Below are 23900 nucleotides of genomic sequence, written 5' to 3' on the forward strand. Positions count from 1 at the left end.
TACTTACCTCTGGTATACAAGCTCCTGTGAAACCAAACAAGCCATTGGCATTGTCACTTTTCTGTATTCTTAGTCTAGCTGTAGTATTTGCCGCAGAAATCTGAGCCCCTCCATAGACAGAGACCAGTTTGAGAAAGAATAATTCCTCCCCTTCCTCTTCATTGTCATCTCGTGCAGAAATGATGAATGACTTGTTATTTTCTCCTTGTCTGAACTCCAGATACCCAGAAATGGGGTGTAGATCATTCTTTGCAGGCATAGCATGGAGTTCATAAATCTCTTCAGTTGTCAGTTTCCGCTCATAGGCCCTCACATCCTGCATTCGGCCTGTGAATCTGTCACTGCCATTCATCCCTGCCCCAATTCTCAGTGTTCCAGGACCTGAAATTAGACATGATTAGATGCTACAACAACCACTGTCCCCTACCACAAGCGATAAGTGTGATTCAGAAAGCAAGGCAATTTCACTGAAATATATGTTTGAGAAGTAAAACTTTTCCATAACTAAAAAGTGATCAAATAAATAGTATCTTTATGATAAAAAGGAACCTGCACAATAATTGCTGGGATTTGTGATCTTACACTGCAGTATCTGCCTTCAAAATTAAATGATGCTCTTGAAAATAATTTGTACCAGTCTGTCAAAATCATTTATGAACAGAAAAACAAATGTATACATTTTTACATATGTATGTATATACATGCATACATATTATATACCTATGTATGTGTTTTTAGATTTATTTGCATAAACATGTATGACACTTTAAAATTGTTTACTGATTTAAACATGTATGCATTAATTCGGTTACAATTTTAAAACTACAGATTATACTCATTGAGAACTTGAACTAAAAATTCTTCCCCAGTTAAATGAAGTGGTGGTTCCAGAGAAGTGTGGTTTCTAAAGGCCAACTATATCATTTTGTCTAAAACCTAACTGAATGTAGAAACATAAACAGTTCTTAGAAACGCTATATTCAAGCATGAAGAACCCTTAAAAAGTAGTAACAGCATTCAGGCCAGCTACATGTCACTATGCCTCCCGAGTCCTTTTTAGGATTTCATCAATTTATAGTTCAGTTGGTTTGTTTCTTATTTTGGTTATTGATGTTTTGTGACAGGATCTCATATTGTTTCTGGCCAGCAACTGCTATGCAGCCCAAGTTAACCTGTCCCTCATGATTCTCCTGAGTCAGCCACCCAAGTACATATGCAAAGAGAAATCATGTGATTTAGTTAAAAGCCAAGGAAGATTATGTCTTCAAAGCAAACCACAGACTTATCCATTCACCTACTAATAATATAGAGCCTGTAATAATTTTTAGTGAATATTTTCTCCTGACTCCAATTCTTCCCAGTGCTCATTACTCCTCACTTCCTATCATAGTGAAGGAGAAACAGTTTCCCAGACACAACGGGCTCCTTCAGAAGTCCAGACTTTTGCTCATTCCTATGCTGAAACAGTCCCCATCCTGACCCCTAACTTGAGAGACAAATGATGCTCCTATCTTTTCCTTTCTTCCTGCAAAGTTTTATAGTGATCTGCTTCCACATTTCTTACCTGGAGCCTGCTTCTGATTCCCCTGGCCTAAGGACTTTGCACACTTCATTTCTGAAATATTCAACGTAATTCTATCCTGGTCTTCACAGACACACAGCTTTGTAAGAGAAAAGCAAAGTCAAGTTTCAAAACACTTGCTAGCTCTTTTCTAAAAGTCAAATTTTAATTGGAGATTTGAGAATCTTTCTGATTGAATGTGCTAGCCATGAAGCTGACACTCACCATCAGTAATGGCTTCTCCTTTCAGACTCTTGATCCCTCTAGGCATTGCATTCCCATCCAGATAGAATTCAATTATGCCATCATCTAGGATAATTAAAACATGAAGCCAAACACCTTCTTCTAAATATTTCACAACTGTGGTCTTGGCAATATATGTCACATTTGATCCAAAAGTTTTATAATGAAGGGAAAGGGTCACATGGGATTCATTTGTTTGAATTTTTACCCCATAATAGATGCTTCCATTGCCGTCATCTTTTGCTATGAGAAATCCATTTGTATTGGCATTAGGCATTACCCAAGCTGAAAATGTAAAGCTGGCAATTGTGTTATTCCTGGAAGGACAGTACTTTGGATCAACAGTCCCAAATGCACCTTCTAGTCCACTGAAGTACAAGACATCGGTTCCACTGTGGTGACGTCGCATATGTGGTTGCAGATGCACAGTATTAGGGAAATTTCCTACCAGCAAAAAGTCAATCATTGGTGGCAAACCAGCAGTGAACTCTCTGGACAGTATCTCCCAGCCAACCCTTACATCACCAAAGATGCCCTGTTGTCTCAAAATGGTAAAGTTAGTAATATAAGACATATCGTCTTCTGATAGGACATCTTCTGCCACTTCTCTGTCTAGACACTCTGAATCTAAGATGAAAACTCCAAATGGATCATCATTGAATGGAATCATGACTGTCACCTGAAGGTTGGTTTCTGCTAGTTGACCTCCAGAACCTGTAATAACAGAATTTAGAATAATTAAAAAGACAGAAGTTAAATGCTTTTTAGTCCAAGAAAAAAAGCAGTATGTTTACAGAAATTTTCTAGCTAAATTATCATCAAATAATGGGATCATCATGTTGATTTCACATTTTGAAAGACAGTTATTAAATAACACCAATTAGCATATTCATATTGATAATCAGTCAAGTGCCCCCCCAATACTTTTAAACTTAAAACCAAAAATAGTAAGATAGAGGAAGCCTCCATTCATAAAACTGAACCTCTTAACAGTTTGAGGCTAGGGGCATAGTAAATGGTATAGCACTTAGTTAGCACAGTCTCAGATTCTATGCCTCAGATCAATGAATAAACAAGAAAAACTAAGGCAGATACAGTGTCATGTGCCTATAACCCCAGCACTCCAGAGATGTAGGCAGTAGAATCCAGAGTTTAAGACCAGCCTGCACTATATCTGCACTATATAGTGAGATCTCATGTCAACAGTCATTGGTGGCAAACTCAGCCAACCAATAATCACCAAAGATGCCCCGTCGTCTCAAAATCGTAAACAAGAAAAGAGCTAGAGATGTAACTCAATGGTAGAGCACTCCTAATGTACACAGGCTTAGGGTTTGAATCCTAGCACTGCAAAAACAAAACAACTTCTACCAAAAAAGGTACATTGACATTAAAATAAGACAATCATAATACACTTCACTTTACCAGCAATTAGATTTTGTATATGAGTCTATTGAAACACAAATTATAAAATTTTGATGGTAACATAAGAAATGGAAAGAGCACACACCTGAAATATTTACAAGCTTCAGGATATAAAATTCATTGAATTCAGGAATTCTATCTGGGAAAGCATGGAGAATTACTGGTTTTGATCCTTCTCCATCTATGAAGTTAACAATCCCTGATGTTTCATAGAATTCTTGTCCAGACTGCAGAGAAACATTCTGAAACAGCTGCCAAGCCACAGAAACATTGCCAAAGTGTCCTCGGTGCCTCAAAATCCTATGTGAAAATGGAACAAAAATATTTTTATGAAATGTGTATATGTGCTGAATATAACAATATCAAGAGCATTCTGTCTTCTCTTGAAAGTATATATTTTCATTTATCACTGAATGAGACAGCAGTTTCCACTGAGCAACCAAGTAAAAGAAGGAAATGGTAGCAAGAATATTAAGTCCCTAAAAGAAATCCATAATAAAACATTTTTAAAAGGCAAAAACAAAAAAGCTGAGAAAAAAAACAGGTAATGCAAATTAATAAAACTGTCCAAGATCTGAAAGTGGAAATAGAAGCAATTAAAGAAAATGCAAATTGAAGGAATCCTGGATCATAAACAAAATACAAGTGATAGAAGACAGAATTTCAAGCATTGAAGATACATCAATCAAAGAAAATATTAAATCTAAAAATTTCCTGACAGAAAATATCCAGGAAATCTGGGACACTATGAAAAGATCAAACCTAAGAATAATAGGAATAGAGGAAGGAGAATCCCAGCTCAAAGACCCAGAAAAATATTTTTAACAAAATCATACAAGATTTTCCTAACCTAAAGAAAGACATGCCTATAAAGATACAAAAAGTTTACAAAACACCAAATAGATTGGTCCAGAAAAAAAAGTCCCCTCACCACATAATAATCAAACCACAAAACATACAGAACCAATAAAGAATATTAAAAGCTGCAAGGGGAAAAGGCCAAGAAACCTATAAAGGTAGCCCAATTAGAATTACATCTGACTTCTCAATGGAGACTCTAAAAGCCAGAAGTGCCTAGACAAATGTCACCATAGATGCAGAAATATCTTGATATTCCATGACAAATTCAAATTTAAATAATATCTATCCACAAATCCAGTCCTATAGAAAGTACTAGAAGGAAAATTTCAATCAAAGAAAGCTAACTACACATATAAAAACTCAGGAAGTAAATAATCTCATACCAGCAAAACCAAAAGAAGATAAAACACAAACACACACACACACACACACACACACACACACACACACACACACACACAACCACTACAACCACCAACATGAAACAGCAGGAATTAACAATCATTGGTCATTAATATCACTCAATATCAATGGACTCAATTCCTGAACAAAAAAAAGACACAGGCTAACAGAATGAATGTGAAAATAGGACCCATCATTCTGCTGCACTCAAGAAACACACCTCAACATCAAAGACAGACATTACTTCAGAGTAAAGGGTTAGAAAAAGATTTTAAATGCAAATGGACCCAAGAAGCAAGCTAATATATCCATTCTAAAATCTAACAAAATAGACTTAAACCAAAAATTAATTAAAAGAGATGGGAAAGTATGAAGGGGACATTCATACTCATCAAAGAAAAAAAATCCAACAAGAAGATATTGAAATTCTTCACATCTGTGCTCTAAATGCAAGAGTGCTCACATTTGTAAAAGAAACATTACTAAAGCTTAAATCACACATTGACCCTCACACATTACTAGTGGGAGACTTCAATGCCCTACTCTCACCAGTGGACAGGTCATCCCAAAACTAAACAAAATATAATGAAGCTAGCAGACATTATCAACCAAATGGACCTAACCAATATCTACAGAACATTTCACCCAAACACAAAAGAATATACCTTCTCGGCAGCTCACAAAACTGTCTCCTCACAAATCAAGTCTGAATAGAAATAAGAAAAATAGAAATAATCCCCTGTATCCTATCAGACCACCACAGACTAAAGCAGGATTTCCACAAGAGAAAGCCTATATACTCATGGAAACGGAGCAGCTCTCAACAGAATTAACACTGGGCCAAGGAAGAAATAAAGAAATAAAGAAATGAAGGATTCCAGAACTTGATGAAAATGAATCACAACATACCCAAACTTGTGGGACACAATGAAGTGGTGCTAAGAGGAACGTTCATAGCATTAAGTGCCTTTATAAAGAAACTAGAGAGATCTCATACTAGCATCTTAGAGCACAAATAAAAGCTCCAGGAAAAAAGAAGTAAACACAAAAGAGGAGTAGACTACAGGAAATAATCCAACTGAGGGCTAAAATCAATAAAACAGAAACAAAGGAACAATACAAAAGAATCATTGAAACAAAGAGTTGGTTCTTTGAGAAAATCAACAGGATCAACTTAAAAAACTTAAAACTTAAAAAAAAACTTAAAAAAAACTTAAACTCAAAAAAAACCTAACTGAAAGACAGAGAGATAACATCCAAAATGAGAAAGTCAGAAATAAAAAGGGAAACTGAGGAAATCCAAAGAATCATTAAGTCATACTTCAAAAACATGTACTACACAAAATTGGAAAATCTAAAAGAAATGAACAAATTTCTTGATTGATATAGCTTACCAAAGTTAAATCAAGATCAGATAAACAATTTAATAGACCTATACCCTCTAACAAAATAGAAACAGTCACTAAAAGTTTCCTAACCAAAAAAAGCCCAAGGCTAAATGGTTTTAGTGTAGGATCCTACCAGACTTTTAAACAAGACCTAATACCAGTACTCCTCAAATTATTCAAAAAATAGAAACAGAAAAAACAATGTCAAATTTAATTTTATCAGGCTATAGTCACCATTATACCCAAATCACACAAAGACTAAACAAAGAATGAGAATTACAAAACAACTTCCCTCAATAACATTGATGTAAAAATACTCAATAAAATACTTGTAAGCCAAATCCAAGAACACATCAAAAAGATAATCCACAATGATCAAGTAGGCTTCTTTGCAGAGATGCTGGGATGGTTCAACACACAAGAATCTGTCAATGTAACCTACCATTTAAACAAAAGAAAGAATCACATGATCATCTCATTAGATGCTGAAAATGCCTTTGAAAAAATCTAACAGCCTTTCATGATAAAGAGATATCAGGGATATGAGGGTTAAACCTAAACATAATAAAGGTAATTTACAGCAAGTCTATTGCCAACATCAAATTAAATGCTGAGAAATTCAAAGGAATTCTACTAAAATCAGGAACAAGACCTGGTTGTCCACTCTCTCCATATGTACTCAATATAATACTTGACATCATAGCTAGAGCAATAAGGCAACTAGAGGAGATCAATCGTATAAAAATGGGAAAGGAAGAAGTCAAAGTATCATTATTCACAGATGATGTGATAGTATACACAAGCAAACCCAAAAGTTCTACCAGGGAACTCCTACAGCTGATAAACACCGTAAGTGAAGTAGCTAGACACAAGATTAACTCAAAAAAAAAAAAAAAAACAATAGATATCCTATATACAGAGGACAAACTGGCTGAGAAAGAAATCAAAGGAACAACACCTTTCAAATGTGCCACAAATAATATAAAATATCTTGGTGTAACTCTACCAAACAAGTGAAAGATCTGTATGACAAGAACTTCAAGTCTTTGAAGAAAGGAATTGGAGAAGATATCAGAAGATGGAAAGATCTCCCATGCTCACAGATCAATAGGATTAACATAGTAAAAATGGCCATCTTACCAAAAGCAATTTACAGATTCAATGCAATCCCCATCAAAATTGCAACACAATTCTTTACAGACCTTGAAAGAACAATATACTCAACTTCATATGAAAAATCAAAAGCAGATATTTAAAACAATCCTGAACAATAAAAGAACTTCCAAGGGTATCACCATCCATGATTTAAAGCTATACTACAGAGCTATAGTAATAAAACCCATACACTGTTGGCATAAAAATAGGCAGGTTGATCAATGGAAAGAACCAGACATAAATCCACACACCTATATACACATGATTTTTTTATAAAGAACAGAAATATACAATGGAGAAAAAGCCAGAATCTTCAACAAATGGTGCTAGTCAAACTGGATGTTGGCATGTAGAATAATGTAAATAGATCTGTATCTATCACCCTGCACAAAACTTCAAGACCAAGTGAATCAAGGGCCTCAACATAAAACCAGATAACACTGAACCTGATAGAGAAGAAAGTGGTAAATATCCTTGAACACACTGGCATAGAAGACAACTTCCTGTACAGAACATAAACAGAGCAGGAACTAAGACTGACAGTGAACAAATGGGAGTTCCTGAAACTGAAAAGTTTCTGTAGGACAAAGGATAGTGTCAATAGGACAAAATGGCAGTCTGCAGAATGAGAAAGGATTTTCAACAATTCCATATCTGATAGAGAGCTAATAGCCAAAATTTATAAAGAACTCAAGAAACTAGGCATCAAAAAACAAATAATTGAATTAAAAATGGGTACAGATCTAAACAGAGAATTCTCAAGAGGAATCTCAAAGGGCCAGGAAACAAAGAAATGTTCAGCATCCTCAGTCATCAGGGAAATACAAATCAAAATGACTCTGAAATTCTGTGTTACACCTGTCAGAATGGCTAAGATCAAAACCACAAGTGATGGCTCATGCTGGCAAGGATGTAGAGAAAGGGGACATTCCTCATTTGCTGGTGGAAGTTCATTATGACAGTTCCTCAGAAAATTGCAAATCAGTCTACCTCAAGACCCAGCTATATCGCTCTTGAGCATATACCCAAAGGACACTCCATCATACCACAAGGACATTTGATTAACTTTGTTCATAGCAACTTTATTCATAATAGCCAGAAACTGGAAACAACCTAGATAACCCACAACCAAAGAATGGATAAAGAAACTGTGTATATTTATACAACTGAGTACTAATCAGCTGTTAAAAAAATATCATCATGGCATTTGCACATAAATGGCTAGAACTACAAAAAAATCATCTTGAGTAACCCAGACCCAGAAAGACAAACATGGATATTTGCTTTAATGTAAAGAATAGTCATGCTATAATCCATAGACCCAGAGAAGCTAAGTAACAAAGAGGGCTCAAGGGAAGATGCATGAATCTTCCTGGGAAGAAAAAACAGAATACATTTGCAAGTAGACTTGGGTCTTGTGGGAATGGGAACAAGAGAGATCAGATGTGGGGGTTATGGAGGGAGAGAGTACTGGGAGGGACAACTGAAAATGGAGGGAGGTACATTTCAAGGGCCATGTGAAAACCTAGTGCAATAGAAACCCACTGGAATCTATGAGAGTGACCCTAGTGAAGACTCCTAGTAATGAGGGATATGGACCCAAAAGTGGCTATCTTTTGTAGCCAGGCAAAGCTCTCAGAAGAGTAATTTGGAACACCAACCCAGTCACAAAATCTCCCACCTACAATTTGTCCTGCCTACAAGACATGCTGGGGTAAAGGTGGCACATAACCTGTGCGAGTGACCAGCCAGTGACTGTTACAGCTTGAGGCCCATGCCATGAGAGGAAGCACAACCCTGACACTTCCTGGAGCACCAGGAACCACAGGCTGGATTGCCCAGAAACCTAGGATAGAACCAAACATGACCATCAAAAAAAAAAAAAAGTCAATGAAATGATTCCTAATGATACTCTCCTATTCTTGTAGAGAGGAGCCTACATAATCGTCATGAGAGAGGCTCCATCCAGTAACTGATGGGAGCAGATACAGAGACTCACATCCACACATTGGGTGGAGCTCAAGGAATCCTCCCAAAAGGGGAAAAGAAGGGTTGTGGGAGACTGAGGGGTCAAGAACAACACAAGAAAATCCATAGAATCAACTAATCTGGGCTCATAGCAGCTCACAGAGACTAGGCTGCATCCAGGAAGCCTACAATGAGTCATCCCTAGGTCATCTGCATATTCATTATGTTTGTGTAGCTTGGTGTTCTTGTGGGACTTCTAACAGTGCAAGTGGGGCTGTCTATGACACTTTTGCCTGCTTTTGGGACCCTTTTCCTCCTTTTGGGTTTCCTCATCCAGCCTTAATATGAGGGGATATGCCTAGTCTTATTGAAACATGATATGCCATGTTTGTTTGATGTCCGTGGGAGGCTTGCTCTTTCTGAAGGGAAATGGAGGAGGAGTGGATCTGCAGGACAGGGGATGTTGCAGGGTGGGACTCCGAGGAGAGTAGGAAGGGGAAACTACAGTCAGGATGTGATATATGAGAGAAGAATAAATTTCAAAAGGGAAAGTAATACATCAAAATTCACAATTGAAAAACAAGAAGAAAGAAAAACACTAGGTACAAGGAATTAGAAGCTGAAGACTGTATAACTGAGGTCCTCCATTCCTGAGAAGATAAAATACAGAGGAAGAAGGGCAAAGAGATTAAGTTCTGTTTAGCAAATAAATGGTTCTTGTGGTTAGCTTTGTAATGCAAAATATTATAGCAGAACATAAACAAAGTTATTATTTATTTATACCATTTAATTTTTTGTTGGCGTAGATGAACAGTGTTTCAATTTTCACACACTAACTTTTTTTTCTTATATCCAATTTTAACCTTCTTTCTCCAAATGTACTTACCAAAATGTATTTGTCTTTCCTTCTTCTACTGCTTTGTCTATGGGCTCCAGAGAAAAAATCCCATTTGGGTCATCATTGGCTTCAATTATGACTGTGGCTATTCCATATTGATATACTACTGTGTCACCTAAATTAAACACACACACACACACACATATGAAGTCAAAGTAGTTTAAAAAAAAAAAGAAGCTACCTTTAATTTAACAAAAATTTTAGCATGTATTCATTTTATTCACTTAAATTTAAAAAATGTAAAACTACAGATACAAAAAGCAAATGAGATGGCTCAGTGGTAAAGAGCTTGCTGCATGTATATGTTATGCATTCAGACCCAAGTGTCTGTGTAAAAGGCAGGAGCTTCTACAACCCCAGCTAGGAGACCAGAGGACGCTGGATCCAAAGGGCCTGTTGGCCAACATGGCTCAAATGTCAAGAATGAGGTTCAGTGAGAAATTCGACCACACAAACATGAACAGAGTCCAGAAGTCAACTGCTAACAATATCCTCTAGCCTCTGCATGTGTATACATGGGTGAGCACAGACACATATACACACACTAAGTATTCATGTGTGTGGACATTAATTCCCACACCATGTCATTAGATGGCACTAGAAATAACATCAGCAGCAATAACCACACCCAGTGGTCAGATCCTATTTACTGAAAACATTCTTAAAAGTGGGGCTTCCTAAAGAATTGGCTGATTTCAAGATTGGGACAAGAAAATAACACAACAGGCTTGAACAGCTTGGTGCAACAGGAAGTGGAGTAATGCTTGAAGAATAAGGACATGCCAAAACGCAAAAAAAAAGTTATGCTGAATAGACTAACACTAGCCAAATCTGGGTGGTAGTAACCATAAAAATAAACAATGGTGCCGGGCGTTGGTGGTGCATGCCTTTAATCCCAGCACTCGGGAGGCAGAGGCAGGTGGATCTCTGTGAGTTCGAGACCAGCCTGGTCTACAAGAGCTAGTTCTAGGACAGCCTCCAAAGCCACAGAGAAACCCTGTCTCAAAAAACAAAACAAAAATAAAACAATAAATAAAAAATAAACAATGGTAATAAAATCAACCACATCATAAATAGAATATTATTCTATTCCAATAAATATCAATGAAAACTTGATTTTTTGAGTAGTAATACATCTACATATTTCAAGTTAACTAGCCACAAACATTCATTAATTACAATAAAAAGGAAACTTGGAGATTATCACCTTAATAGTACCAAAACAAATACAATGAAAGAACAAACCAAAATCCTGACAAGAAGAAATTAAAAACACAGAATTACCCCAGTAATTACTACCAAGGATAAAATACTTGCATCAAATAAAAAAGACCCATCAGGCAAACTTAAATGAGAGATATTCAAGCTTGTGGTTTTGCTGAAATCATGAAAGCCAAATATAAAATATGAATTACCTCGGACTGAAAAAATTTTAGGGACAGTACCATTAAATGAAATGCATCATTCCACTAGGGGTAATTTTGCTACAGATGCTGTTATTGGGAGAACTAAAGAAATTTGACTGATGATTGGTAAAGGTTTGCACTGATATTATCTTCTTGGTTTTAATGCCAAGCTTTCTTTTGGGTGTAGAAATTGTGCAGCTAGACAATCATGGGCTAATATGCCTGAAATCATAAACTAAAATCTTTCCTCTTACAAGTTGATTTTCTTAGAATTTTATCACACTCAAATCTAATTTATACTGCACAGCAACAGTTATCGTCTTCACCCCACATGTCAAGAAAGCAACAGAGGGCCAGGCGTTGGTGGTGCACACTTTTAATCCCAGCACTCGGGAGGCAGAGGCAGGCGGATCTCTGTGAGTTTGAGGCCAGCCTAGTCTCCAGAGCGAGTGCCAGGACAGGCTCCAAAGCTATACAGAGAAACCCTGTCTCGAAAACAAACAAACAAACAAACAAACAAACAAACAAAAAGCAACAGAGCAACACTTTTCCTCATAAGCAGTTACAGATTATAGTAAAGGTCAGCCTGGCATGACAACTCATATGAAACCACAGAGCAGCCAGAACAGTACTTATTTACCTGTTGAATTGAAAAGGATTATATAAAAAGCTTCATCTGTTTCGGGGATTCCATCATCATTGACATACACAGATACACTTTGCTCTCTGCTCCCAACTTCGAAAACAAGGGTTTCTCCTTTCTCAACAGGAACAAAGTCCCCCTCTCTTCCCGAAGCCTCTCCATCCATGGTAGCATATTGGACAGTGCAAGCTACATCAACAGACCCATTTCTGAGCACTGTGAAGTTGGCACTCTCACCCTCCTGGACCCTCAGGACACAAGGCTCTGAAATATACACAGACAAGAAATGCATGAGCCTATTCCATCCCATGAGCACATTTTCAGACCACTCTTATTTCTCCCTGCCATCAAGAAGAAAAGTCTGTACTCTGTTTACTCTGTTCCTGTCTGATCAAGGACCCTCTGGTTACTTCAGGAGTCAGTGTTCTTTCCTGAATAATGCCTGAATTACCCAGTGTCTCTGGCAACTAATCTGTCATTAAATCTCATAAGATTTCTATTTTTTTTTACTGTTGTTGAATATGCCTCATGTTAAAGATAAGTTCCTTGAATACAGATCTCTTGTTTCATTTTGCCATGACAGTTAGAAAAAAGATAAGCATAAGACTAACATTAACTACATATTACCTGAAGGCTAAGAATGACATAAATAAAATTCAAGAGGCTCAGGGTGTTACTATATCAACACTTTCATGTATATACATCATATAAAAGAGATTTCAGAGAATTAAAAATCTGATTAAGTCTCATTTATAAAACTGGAAGATGCCTCAAGGGCAAAAGTTAGTTGTAATGAAAGCAGTAAAATGGCAAAAATGGAGAATCTTTAATTACTATGTCCATTACTCATCAGCTACTGTAACAAGTGACCACTCTTAGGAAGAACACAAGCTTAGAATCCATCAGACACTGTTAGGAAGTGACTGGGGAAGCATGCTCTTGCCTACCCAGAGAAAAGGCAGTGTCATGGGGTTAAAAGGAAGAGCATAAAAGGTTACCCAAGGGCCTTCTCTTATTTTCATTGTGTTTAAGAAGGTCTTAAAAATAAAAATGCTTAAACTCAAACAACGAAAATCAATCATCAAATGAATCATGTAATTATATTTAAGCAACACTGATTACACTACAAAAATGTCCAGTTAATGATTCTTCTTAAACATATATAAGGACTGGAGAGATATCTCCGTAGTTTAGAGTATTTGTTGCTCTTTCAGAGGACCTACGTTTGATTTCCAAGACGAATATGATGGTTTACAACTATTCTAACTCCAGTTAGTACAGACCCATTGTGCTCATATGGCTTAAAGATGCCATGCACAGCGTACACATACATGCATGCAGGGAAAATATACATACACACAAAAGTGTCTTAAAAACACATGTACTATTTAAGAAGTATGCAAACTCACTCAAAGAAGATAGCAATACTACCTGCAAAATAAATGGGATCATCATTCCTTAGAATCCTCAAGAAGGCAGTTGTTCTATTTCCTGTTTGAGCACCACTGGTAGCATTAAATAGGATGATGGTGAATTCCTCCATCTCCTCTGGAATCTTTGGGAAAATGGTACATATTTTAAGTCAAATGAATCATATATGTAATTATTCATGCCTATTCATTTTTGAAAGCTCAATTATTAATGCTAATATTCAATCATTACTGCTAATACTCTAAGGCAGAAGCTACTTAAAATATTCCCATAAAACTCAGATTGCCCTAAAATCATTTCAGTATTTTTCCAGACAGCCATTTTATTGTGGCTAGCCATAAAGCACAATGGGAATGCATTTATTTTGACTTAAGTAAGAAAAACATGGCTATACCAGAATTTATATTATTTCTATAAGAAAATGAGAAAGAAATTAACTGTAAGTGAAAAACTAGAACAGAAAAACAATGTAACAATTGTAACCCCTTCAGAACAGAGCACGAACAGTTGCCAGGCTGTTTGCTTTTCACAGTGTCTTTACACCTCCTCCGGAAGGTTCCCAGGGAGGTCCAAAGGCACCCTTACTTCTGTGTCCTCTGAATGATGAAATTCATTCCTCTGAATCTTATATCCCGGGTGGATTCTTTTTCCCTTTCACGCTGTCTTCTCCCCACCCCCAAACAGAAAAATAAAAAAGTGAGAACTTTGTCTGTTGTGGAACAGTTCTGAGGGAAAGAGGACATGCTTCATAGCTTTGCCCTGAGAAAGGTCCACTCCCCACCTTAGCAAAGTTTTTTATATTCCCTGTTGGGCTGAACCCTATGCCCAGTGTCCTGATGCTGAAGTGCACCATGAGATACCCAGAACATGGCTCTTCTTCCAAGTACCTAAAGCAGACCTGGTGCTAAACACCGCCCCCATGCCTGAATCCTTGGTATTTGATATATGATGGGGTGACTGACCACCACCAATTGTAAGGATTTGAAAAAACAAATGCCTTCAAGGGATACCCAAATAGCATTGCTTTCTTGCTGTATATCCAGTCAGTCATAATGAAGCTCTTTATTACAGTTTCATCACAAAATATACTACCAGATATTTAATTACTTAATAAAAAGAATGAGTGAGCTGTAAATTTAGAATGCTTATGCGGCATATAGAGTGTTTGTCCGACAGCACCACGAAAGGTAAACCAACCAAATAACACAGAGAAAGGCATGATTCAACAATTAGGACAAGCAAGGCAGAGGGTTACAATGAGCAGAGCAAAGGTATGCATGAGAAGCACTTACTTCGTCCACAAGGGAAGAAACCGTGATAGTTTGCGAAAATTCCTGGTCTCTGAAGGACACAGTTCCTTGCACAGGAAATACATCTTTCGTAAAGTCTGGACTAACCATCCATGATACAGTAGCATCACCAAAGTTGCCTCGAGTTCGTATTACATCATAAACAGCTGGAAAATACACACATGGACACTTTAAAATAAGCAAAGAAACTTCTGAAATAAACAGAACTAAAAACACCGATCTTCATCAACACTTCAGTTGGGAGGCCTTGCTGGTTTTCAGAGGTTGCAGCCTGTCATGACCTGGCAGTTTTTTCCAAAGCTTGATGACATGGGACTCTATCGAGACTTCTTGCTCTCTACCTGCCCTTATGTGGCGAATGTCCCTGGTCCTGGAGGACTGACTTATCTGAAATCTGTCTCTAAGCCTAGATGACTGATTTATCTCTAGTATGACCCTTGGCAAAGATTCTTGCTAAAAGCTCCCCTTGTTGCACATATGGTAACTAAGACTTACACTGGGAGTGCTGCTATAGGACCCTGCTGCCACACAAGAAGTCTTGTGATAGGAGCATGCCACTTAATGCAAATAAAGATTTTTCCCCAGGCTCCCCAGTCCAATTCCCTATACTCTGGAATAAAATTGAACTGAATTACTGAAGTCTTTCCTGGAGGACTATCTCCATTGTGTTCAAGTGCCATACAAGGATCTGTCATTGCTTCTCCCCCGTTGTTCTCATGGACTGATGGCCAACTGACCATGAAGACAAAGGTGAACCCCCACAAACACTTGCCTAAAAAATACTCCAAGGTTGACATAACTGTGTGTGTGTGTGTGTGTGTGTGTGTGTGTGTGTGTGTGTGTATGTGTGTGTGTATGTGTGTGTATATTGAGCCTGCTCAATATTTCCTATAGCACTTTGGGATATTAAGAACCATCTGGTGGGGCTGGAGAGATGGCTCAGTGGTTAAGAGCACTGCCTGCTCTTCCAAAGGTCCTGAGTTCAATTCCCAGCAACCACATGATGGCTCACAGCCATCTGTAACGGAGATTTGATGCTGAACACTATACACATAGTAAATAAATAAATCTTTTAAAAAAAGAACCATCTGGCATAGAAATGGGATTGTAATCAATTATGTACAGCTATTATAAAACCTTACAAGCAGATCCACCAAAGGCATTTGCTGGAAGCTTGAGTTGTACTTGACAGACAAAATGATTTTATTACCCAGACAATGCTTTTAAAATAAAAGAATTCTCATTCCCAACACTGTGGTGGTTTCTCAGCAGTAACTCTTAGCTGTAGTGTCCTCTCCATATGACTTCTCTTCCCAAGTGTCTGAGTCATAATGTATTAGCTAAAATCAAACTACAAGTGAATACTTCAATATCATCACAATGGTAAGGAAGAACTGAAAACAGCCCTTAATATGAGTTTTAAAAAATAAGTTTCTAAGTTGCATGTCATTTAAGAGACAGAATGGGAAACTGGCAATAGTTACTAAAGAAATGAACTAAGGGGATGGTAAATTGAGTCAGCAGGTAAGAGGACCCAGGTTCAGTTCTAACATCCAAACAGGTGGTTCACCACCGCTAATGCCTGGCCGCCATGGGCATCTGCACACATGTGGTGCACACAAACTCACACAAGCACACACAAATACACATATAAATAAAAGCAATTTTCTTTTTGTTTTTCGAGACAGGGTTTCTCTGTGGTTTTGGAGGCTGTCATGGAACTAGCTCTTGTAGACTAGACTGGTCTCCAACTCACAGAAATCCACCTGCCTCTGCCTCCCGATTGCTGTGATTAAAGGCGTGCACCACCACCACTCGGCAAAAAAAAAAAAATATTTTTTAAATTAAACTGAAAAGAGATTAATGTCCTCTTCAGTGAACAGAAATAAAATATAGTAAACAAAATCATTTACCACTATAGATATCCTCTCCTTTGCTTTCTTTTATTGACACAGTCAAAGCATCAGAAACAAATTCTATGATTCCACGAGGATCGTCGTTCTCTAGAATCGTTATGTTGACAACTGTGGCACTTCCCAGCTTGCTTTCCCTTTCACCGTGGCTGCTGAGGACCACCCAGCAGTGCTCATCCAACTACAGAAAGCATGCCAAATTAAAAAAAAAAAAAGTAAAGATGATGTTCTCACAGCAAATAAAATGCTTAAATAACTGACAGTTATTTGGCCAATATGGCCAGATATGGCCAACTGTTCAGGCACAAACGTCACAATGGAAAGACAAAAGAGTTGATGTCATTTCTAATTTTAAAAATATTTACCTGCTAATTGGGAGACAGGAGGCATTATACAAAAAGGAAAAGAAATTCTAAGCTGTTAAAAGTCCAAGACTTTTTCATTGATGATCTAGTATTCATTTAAATGAGCAAGAGTAAAAAGGATTAATCTGGAAGCTTAATGTAGTATAAACATAAATGAAGTGCATCTGATTCTTCTAATATAAAACAAACTTATTTCTAAAAAAAATAATTTTATATCAAAACTTCACTTCAAAACCACACCAATAAGCACTGTCCATATAGAGAGCATAAACCAAAACTTACCATAAATGGAGAAAACTGATCACACAATCGAAGTCTCATAGTGTTTTTTATTTCTTATCTTTGGACAAGAATACACTCTTGTGAGTTGAATGAATTTTATTCTGCTTTTTAAGCTCTCTTTTAAGTTTTTCCAAACATGAATATTTTTTCTTATATTTTGCTGTCAATGTTCAAAATGTTTTCTATTCTCAATATACTTATAATGTCAATCTTCACCACAAGCGTAAGAGAAAGTCAAAACCTGGTACCTCTGGGACACCATCCAGTCTTGAGAGCAAGGTGATCACTACTTCTCTTTCCCCCGGTGTGAATTCAAGCACCCCTGTGTTTCCGTAGAATTCATTGCTCTCTCTGGGTTCTACGTGATATCGTAGGAACTGTTTGACAAGAGACCCCCTGGATCGAGTAATACGGAGTTCTACAGCATCTCCTTCCTTCAAAAAAAAAAAAAATCCATAGAAGTTCAAATTCTTCTAGAAAATTTTCTGAAGTTATAAATACACAATGAAGTTTCATTCTTACTTTTATAAAATAGGGTCCTCTAGAGTCGGGCGAAAATTCAAAAACACCTCCAGGATCATCATTTTCCAAAATAATCAAGTCTCGGCTAGTATATCCTGATTTCAGGACTTCACTGTCCACACTCACGCTGGAAAGGGAGAGAGGAAAAAGCACTCCTGTATTCTTAATTTTTCAAGATTTGAAAAGGCCAGTAGTATTTACAATACTTCCAGACAATTAGAAAGGCAACTAAGAGTTATACCTTAAAGCAGATTTACATGTATTAAAATCACTTCAGGCCAAAACTGGTTTCATTGATAACACTTACTGAAATATTTTTGATTTCTTTATATCTTTTTTTTATTTGACTGGTCTAAAACATTGAATTGCAGTTTTACTTTCTAATTAGTTGAAAAATATATTTAAACAACTTGGTAGCCTTGGTAGCTGCTGAATTATGCTTCTCTGATTTTTTTAATTTTACTTACATGTGAATTTCTTTTAAGTCTCCTTAAATATGATTATGTTACTTGAGGAAAGGTATGTATTAACTGGGTGACTGCACAGCAAAAATGACCAAAACTAAATAAACAATTATGATCAGACCTTTATGAATAGTTTTGTCTTTTAAGTGCTTTCTGTATGTCTCAGCTTTGACCTCAAACATACTTAAGGAAAAAAGAAAAGGTAGAATATATTAGAATAAAAGGAATAAAGTAGATCTGAGATAATGACATGCAATAGCAACTTGTGTAAATGTGTGTGTGTATATATAAATAAATAGATAATTTTTTAATTTCTGGTATTTGTGTTAGAGTATAATAAGGATGATCAAAGAGACAGTAGTCTCTGAGATTTAGAGTTAGCTCTTTGGGTTCTTAGTTATGCAAGTTGGACTGAACTTGTCACTTCCTACTGAACAAAAATGTAGTCATGAGCTGACCTCCAAATCACAATGAAACCACAAAAAGTCCATAGAAATGCACACAGGCCAGTGGTTTCTATGTGGGAAGGGACATGAATCAACACGCTTCTGCTTTTAGAAATCACACAACCAATACCTAACATGCTAGTGACCACAGAGGATTTAATCCAAACACCAGAACAGTTATTTGTTGTGTTGACAATGCCTCTATTTCATTTCTATAAATAACTTCATTAATTAAAATCCTCTGTGTCCACATAAGCTAGGAGACAAAACTGGATGAAAAGCAAAGTATGTAAATCAGTATGAAAAATAAGTAGTTGTTCCTAGACTTCCTTAAAATATGCTACTCAAATATATCATGCAAACTCTAAAAAATTCTCTATAAAACACAGACATGAAAGCAAGAAACTGCAAATATATACTCATAAAAGCCACTGATTTCATATTCTCTGTTAAACAAATATGAAATTCAGAAAGGATTTCACATGTAAACTACAATTATTCTTTGGTGTAAACTATATGCAAAGTTAAATTTTAAAACTCTTCAAAATGTGATAAATTTTCAATTTAAACCTCTTCAAAATGTGAATACACTCAATCCTTCAATGTTTCATAAAATATTTTAAATGCATTCATAACAAAAAACTGAGGACCCCAAATTTCAAACCATTCATACAAATTCCATTGTCACTAGAGAGTAAATTTGCACACAGACATGCACAGCCAGGTGGACAGGCAGCATTGCTCAAGACTAGTCATGCACAATGGCAGCTTCATCATAAAACGGTCACTCACAGAAAACAAAAATATGGAATCTTCAAAACAGGGCATTAATCCGAACACTTACCCAAAATACACGACAAATCTTTCTGTTTCTACCCTGTCAACACAGAAAGAACTGTGGGCAGGGGAAGGGGAGGATGCAAGTGTACCATTTGCTAAAATCTCACTATGAAAAGCTTAGAGTGTGATGGTAAAACAAAGTTAAAGAAAACAGCCTTACCCACCCAAGGCCTAGAGCTAGTAATTTTCAGTTTGTGGGAACTGTGCACACTGTGTTCTCTGCTATTGACAAATGCTAGCAATCCCACCCAGGGGAGATGACCCCATGACCAGCAAGCATGTCAAGACCCATTCAAGACATTCCATTCCTGGCACCCTCCAAAGAGCAGATGCCTGCAAGTGTTGTGCACTTCCAGAAGCCACAGCAGCTGTGCAAATTTCATTCAACCCTACTTATAATTACTCACTTTAATTAGGTTTGAAAAAATCCACCTTCAGATGTAAAGCCAGTTGCTATTTGCATTAAAATCATCAAAATTCTGTAGCAGAGTACTCTGTACCCTTGCTGGCAGGGAAATATATTCAAGGAGTCACAAGACAACATTACTTTTAATTAAAATTTTGTATCAGGAAATCTAAACACTTTACATGTCCCTATTGTATTTCATCTTCAAATAACCTTGAAAGGTATACACCAAACTAAATAGCTCTTGAGCTCAGATTTTAAAGTAGAATTATATCATTTATAAATAAAGAGCGATGTACCATTTAATTATTTTCATGAAATTACAAGAAAATGCTCCTAATTGCAAAATATTAAACAACAAAGTACTTTTAATAGGTGTTATATTCAAGTTGTTTTTAATTATTTAGTATCAAGTCAACTTTTGTTTATATTTAGTTTAAATATAAAGTACTTGAGTTTGACCTTAAGAGAAAATTGTAAAATGCATCCTAATAAAGTACTCCAACTTGTGTTGTGATATAATCACACTAGTATTCATTCATTCAGTATTTTGTTTAAGTCTGGTTAAGACTTTGCAAAACTAAAGGGAGATTTCCACAAAATCATTTCCAAGTGCTAAATTTCATTCTCATTTATTTATCTAAACATTTCTTTGGATGAAAGAATATAACTCGGCTATTCTTGTTTGCACACTAGTTACTAACCTAAATGACATTTTAGTGTACATTTTAACTGGTTTGCTCTATTTTAAAAGAACCACAATATTGGGGGAGGAGGAGGGGGGAGGAAAAGGAGGAGGAGGAAGAGGAGGAGGAGGAGGAGGAGAACTCTATGATTTCCTCTTCCCTGTGGTATATACTCTTTCACATAGGGAAAGGAGGAAAGAAAAAGAAAAAAAAACCTTGGAAAATTAGAGTTAATACATTTCAAACGTTCATGTTACATTTGAAAGACTAGAAAGAGGAGCCATTGGATTTTCAGAGGTATATATAATTCCAATTGTTCTTTAAACATCTAGTTGAAATCAGCCAAGCTAATGAGGTTTCTATAATTATAATTACTGTTCAATTTGCTTTAGTATTCCTTACAACTGCCTATTGACTTACCTGTGCTCAGATCTAAATATCAAAAAGGTCCACGGAAAACATTAATTTCCAGTTTATATTTCATTGAATTTCGCTAACTTTTATCAATTGAAGCAGTTCTCCAACAAGGCAATCTATGACAAATTAACATGGTGTCATTTAGACTGTGGATTTTGGCTTTTTGGATTTCTTGCTGTTTTATTTTTGTGGAAGAACAAAATAAACATGTGATACTGAAGATAATGAAATGAACAGTGGTGTCTCAATAGATCTGCTCTCAATGGTCCTCATGTTGTTCATTCACTTTATAAGCCATACCAGACAAGGTGATGCACACCTTTAATCCCAGCACTTTAACCTCCAGAGGTGGGTGATCTCTGTGAGTCTGAGGCCAGCCAGGTCTACACAAAGAATTCCAGACCAGCCTCTCCACAAAATAGAAGCATAGGAACTAATAATCAGATATAAGAAGATCACACAATTAAGGTTTCACTGCTTCATGCATAAAGAACATGTTATAAAATACCTCAAATTCAGTCCTAAATTTTATTGTTTATAACTATGAACTGCACAATGTCCTCTAGCCACAGTGTCATAGAAGGTAAGAGTGATTGTGCTTTTTAAAATTATTGTCATTGATTAATCAGACTTCATTTTCTCTTTAGAAGGCATTTTCTGAATTCTCTAGAGAAAAAAAATAAAACATAATAAAGCCTTAGAGATTGTGGTTCCTCCTGAGAAATGCTGAGTAGTTTATTACTATCATAGCTGAAATGTTAACACATGAATTTGTGTGTGTTTTTTTCTGGAAAATAATATTTACTACTTAAATTGCATGCAAACAGCATAAAGGTTAATCCCGTCTCTTTAATCATGTGATGAAGGCCTAGTCTTTCCTCTCTTGAAAGTGAAGCCAGGAAACTGAGTGTGTAACCTAACATTTCATGGCTTGCTGCTGCCCTCATGAGCAAAGCAACATGACTGACCATGCTTCAGACATGTCAGCTACTCCCCATAACTTTCAGCTTCTCCCCATAACTGTCAGCTACTCCCCATAACTCTCTACATAATGCTCCTTCAGAGCAAAACAAAAAGGTGAAGCATCACAAAATATAAAATACAAGAATCTTTGTAGTCAAAGAAAACTCACCCATATACAACAGAAACATGTGAAAGTTGTAAAAGTATTTCTTCATAGTTTTCACAACATATGGAGAAATTAATTAAAACAAAATCAAAATCATTAATCAAACTAACAAAATTTACTGTTCCTGCCATGAGGTATTACCTGTCTAAGGAAAGTGTCACAGTTTCATTAAGTTCCGGTATGTCATCACCTTTGACAGTAATGTTGATCCTTGTGTCACTTTGCCCAGATAAAAACACAACAGAGCCATTAAAGGGACCTGTATCATCCTGGGTCACTGCTTTTGAATTAAAGCCAGAGGGCTTCAAGCTCCAGTAGACAGTAGCCTGGCCATCAGTTCCATCTCGATGTAGGGGAATGTATACCTTATTTTTAAAAGAAAAAAAAGAAAAGAGAACTTGGCTAAAATTTAAGCTCATAAGTAACATAAGCTCTCCATGCACAATCAAATGTAATTGCTGACCATGTACACGCCATATAAAGAAGTAAACAATCAGGCGGCATTATAACACTGCCCATTTTGCTATTATGGTTAGCAACTGTCTTAATCTGAGACAAATAAGCAAAGAAAAATTCTTAGAAAGAAAATAAGTAAAAAGGCAAAACTAACAACAACAACAAAAAAAAGGTGACCATCAGTCATGTGAGGGAGCTGGTTAAGACCTACAACTGTTGAAATAGTAAATTCACAGCTTCACACAGTAAACAAACAAAGCAATTCATCCCCTGGGGACAAAGTAGATGCCTTTTAGGCTTTTAGAGGGAAACAGTAAACTTTTGAAAATATATGATATCAAAACCATTTTGAAAAGTAGATCTTCACTGTTCATTTATAGAATCTAATTACAAGTGAAGGAAACAGTGGTCAACATACTTTGACATGAGACTTTGATAATAGAAACAACTCCCCCCATTTCTGACCTAAACTTCAAGCCAATATAAATCAAATCTAAGTGAGAGGTACTTGGTCTCTAAAAGATGGTGATACAGCAATATGGAGGTATTCCTAAATAGGACACTTAGTGAAGACTATTAATCTATGGCAATGTATGCTTGGGGAAAAAAGGAGGGCAGTATGAATATGCTTTTGTGTGTGTGTGTGTGTGTGTGTGTGTGTGTGTGTGTGTGTGTGTGTGTGTGTGTGTTTGACAAGGCTCCGCACTTCACAACTTTACCACCATCATAACTGGTATCAACCACTGGACTCAGAGCTACCTCTGAGTCCTCAGTTCTACCTCAGGCAGCATACAGAGTGATCAGAGGACAAAGCCAAAGATTACTTGTGTTTCTACAATACAAACACTAAAAACCAGATTCATAATTGGTCTCAAATATCATGACACTGTGTAAAACCAATCACTTTTAAACCATCTACTCTAACCATGAGCAATTAACTTTATTTTTTTCTTTAAGTTTAGTAATTGAAATAGCGTTGCATCACTTCCCTTCCTCCATTTTCTCCCTCCACCCACTCGAAGCTAGTCTTCCTAGGAACCCTACCATGCCACCACCAATCTCAAGTTGATAGCCGCTTTCTCTATGACTAGATTTGTTACATACATATTTATGCATGTATATATATATAAGTATATATAAACACAAACTCTCAAGAATAGCAACCAGGCACTCACCAGTTGTTTATTCTAAATAGCATATATCCTATTAACTCTACACATTAGCCCTATATTTAAAAAGTCTTTACATTTCTCAGTCACATTAGGACACATCAATAAGAAAAT

The 23900-nt window shown here is 36.6% G+C and overlaps 1 protein-coding gene across 1 annotated transcript in view; it reads right to left on the reverse strand.

Annotated features, from left to right (window-relative positions):
* The window catches only part of Adgrv1 (adhesion G protein-coupled receptor V1), a 509614-nt gene that overhangs the window by 471028 nt on the left and 14686 nt on the right, over window positions 1–23900 (reverse strand). The window contains exons 10-20 of the mRNA XM_035440478.1: window positions 22303–22526; window positions 17774–17900; window positions 17500–17685; window positions 16605–16785; window positions 14674–14837; window positions 13382–13505; window positions 11948–12214; window positions 9890–10016; window positions 3315–3529; window positions 1787–2518; window positions 8–381 (exon numbers count right to left, since the gene is read on the reverse strand). Coding sequence (XP_035296369.1) covers window positions 8–381; window positions 1787–2518; window positions 3315–3529; window positions 9890–10016; window positions 11948–12214; window positions 13382–13505; window positions 14674–14837; window positions 16605–16785; window positions 17500–17685; window positions 17774–17900; window positions 22303–22526 — 2721 coding nt within the window. The remainder of the gene's footprint in view (window positions 1–7; window positions 382–1786; window positions 2519–3314; window positions 3530–9889; window positions 10017–11947; window positions 12215–13381; window positions 13506–14673; window positions 14838–16604; window positions 16786–17499; window positions 17686–17773; window positions 17901–22302; window positions 22527–23900) is intronic.

This window comes from Cricetulus griseus, chromosome 2, assembly GCF_003668045.3.
Source record: "Cricetulus griseus strain 17A/GY chromosome 2, alternate assembly CriGri-PICRH-1.0, whole genome shotgun sequence".
NCBI classification, from domain to species: Eukaryota; Metazoa; Chordata; class Mammalia; order Rodentia; family Cricetidae; genus Cricetulus; species Cricetulus griseus.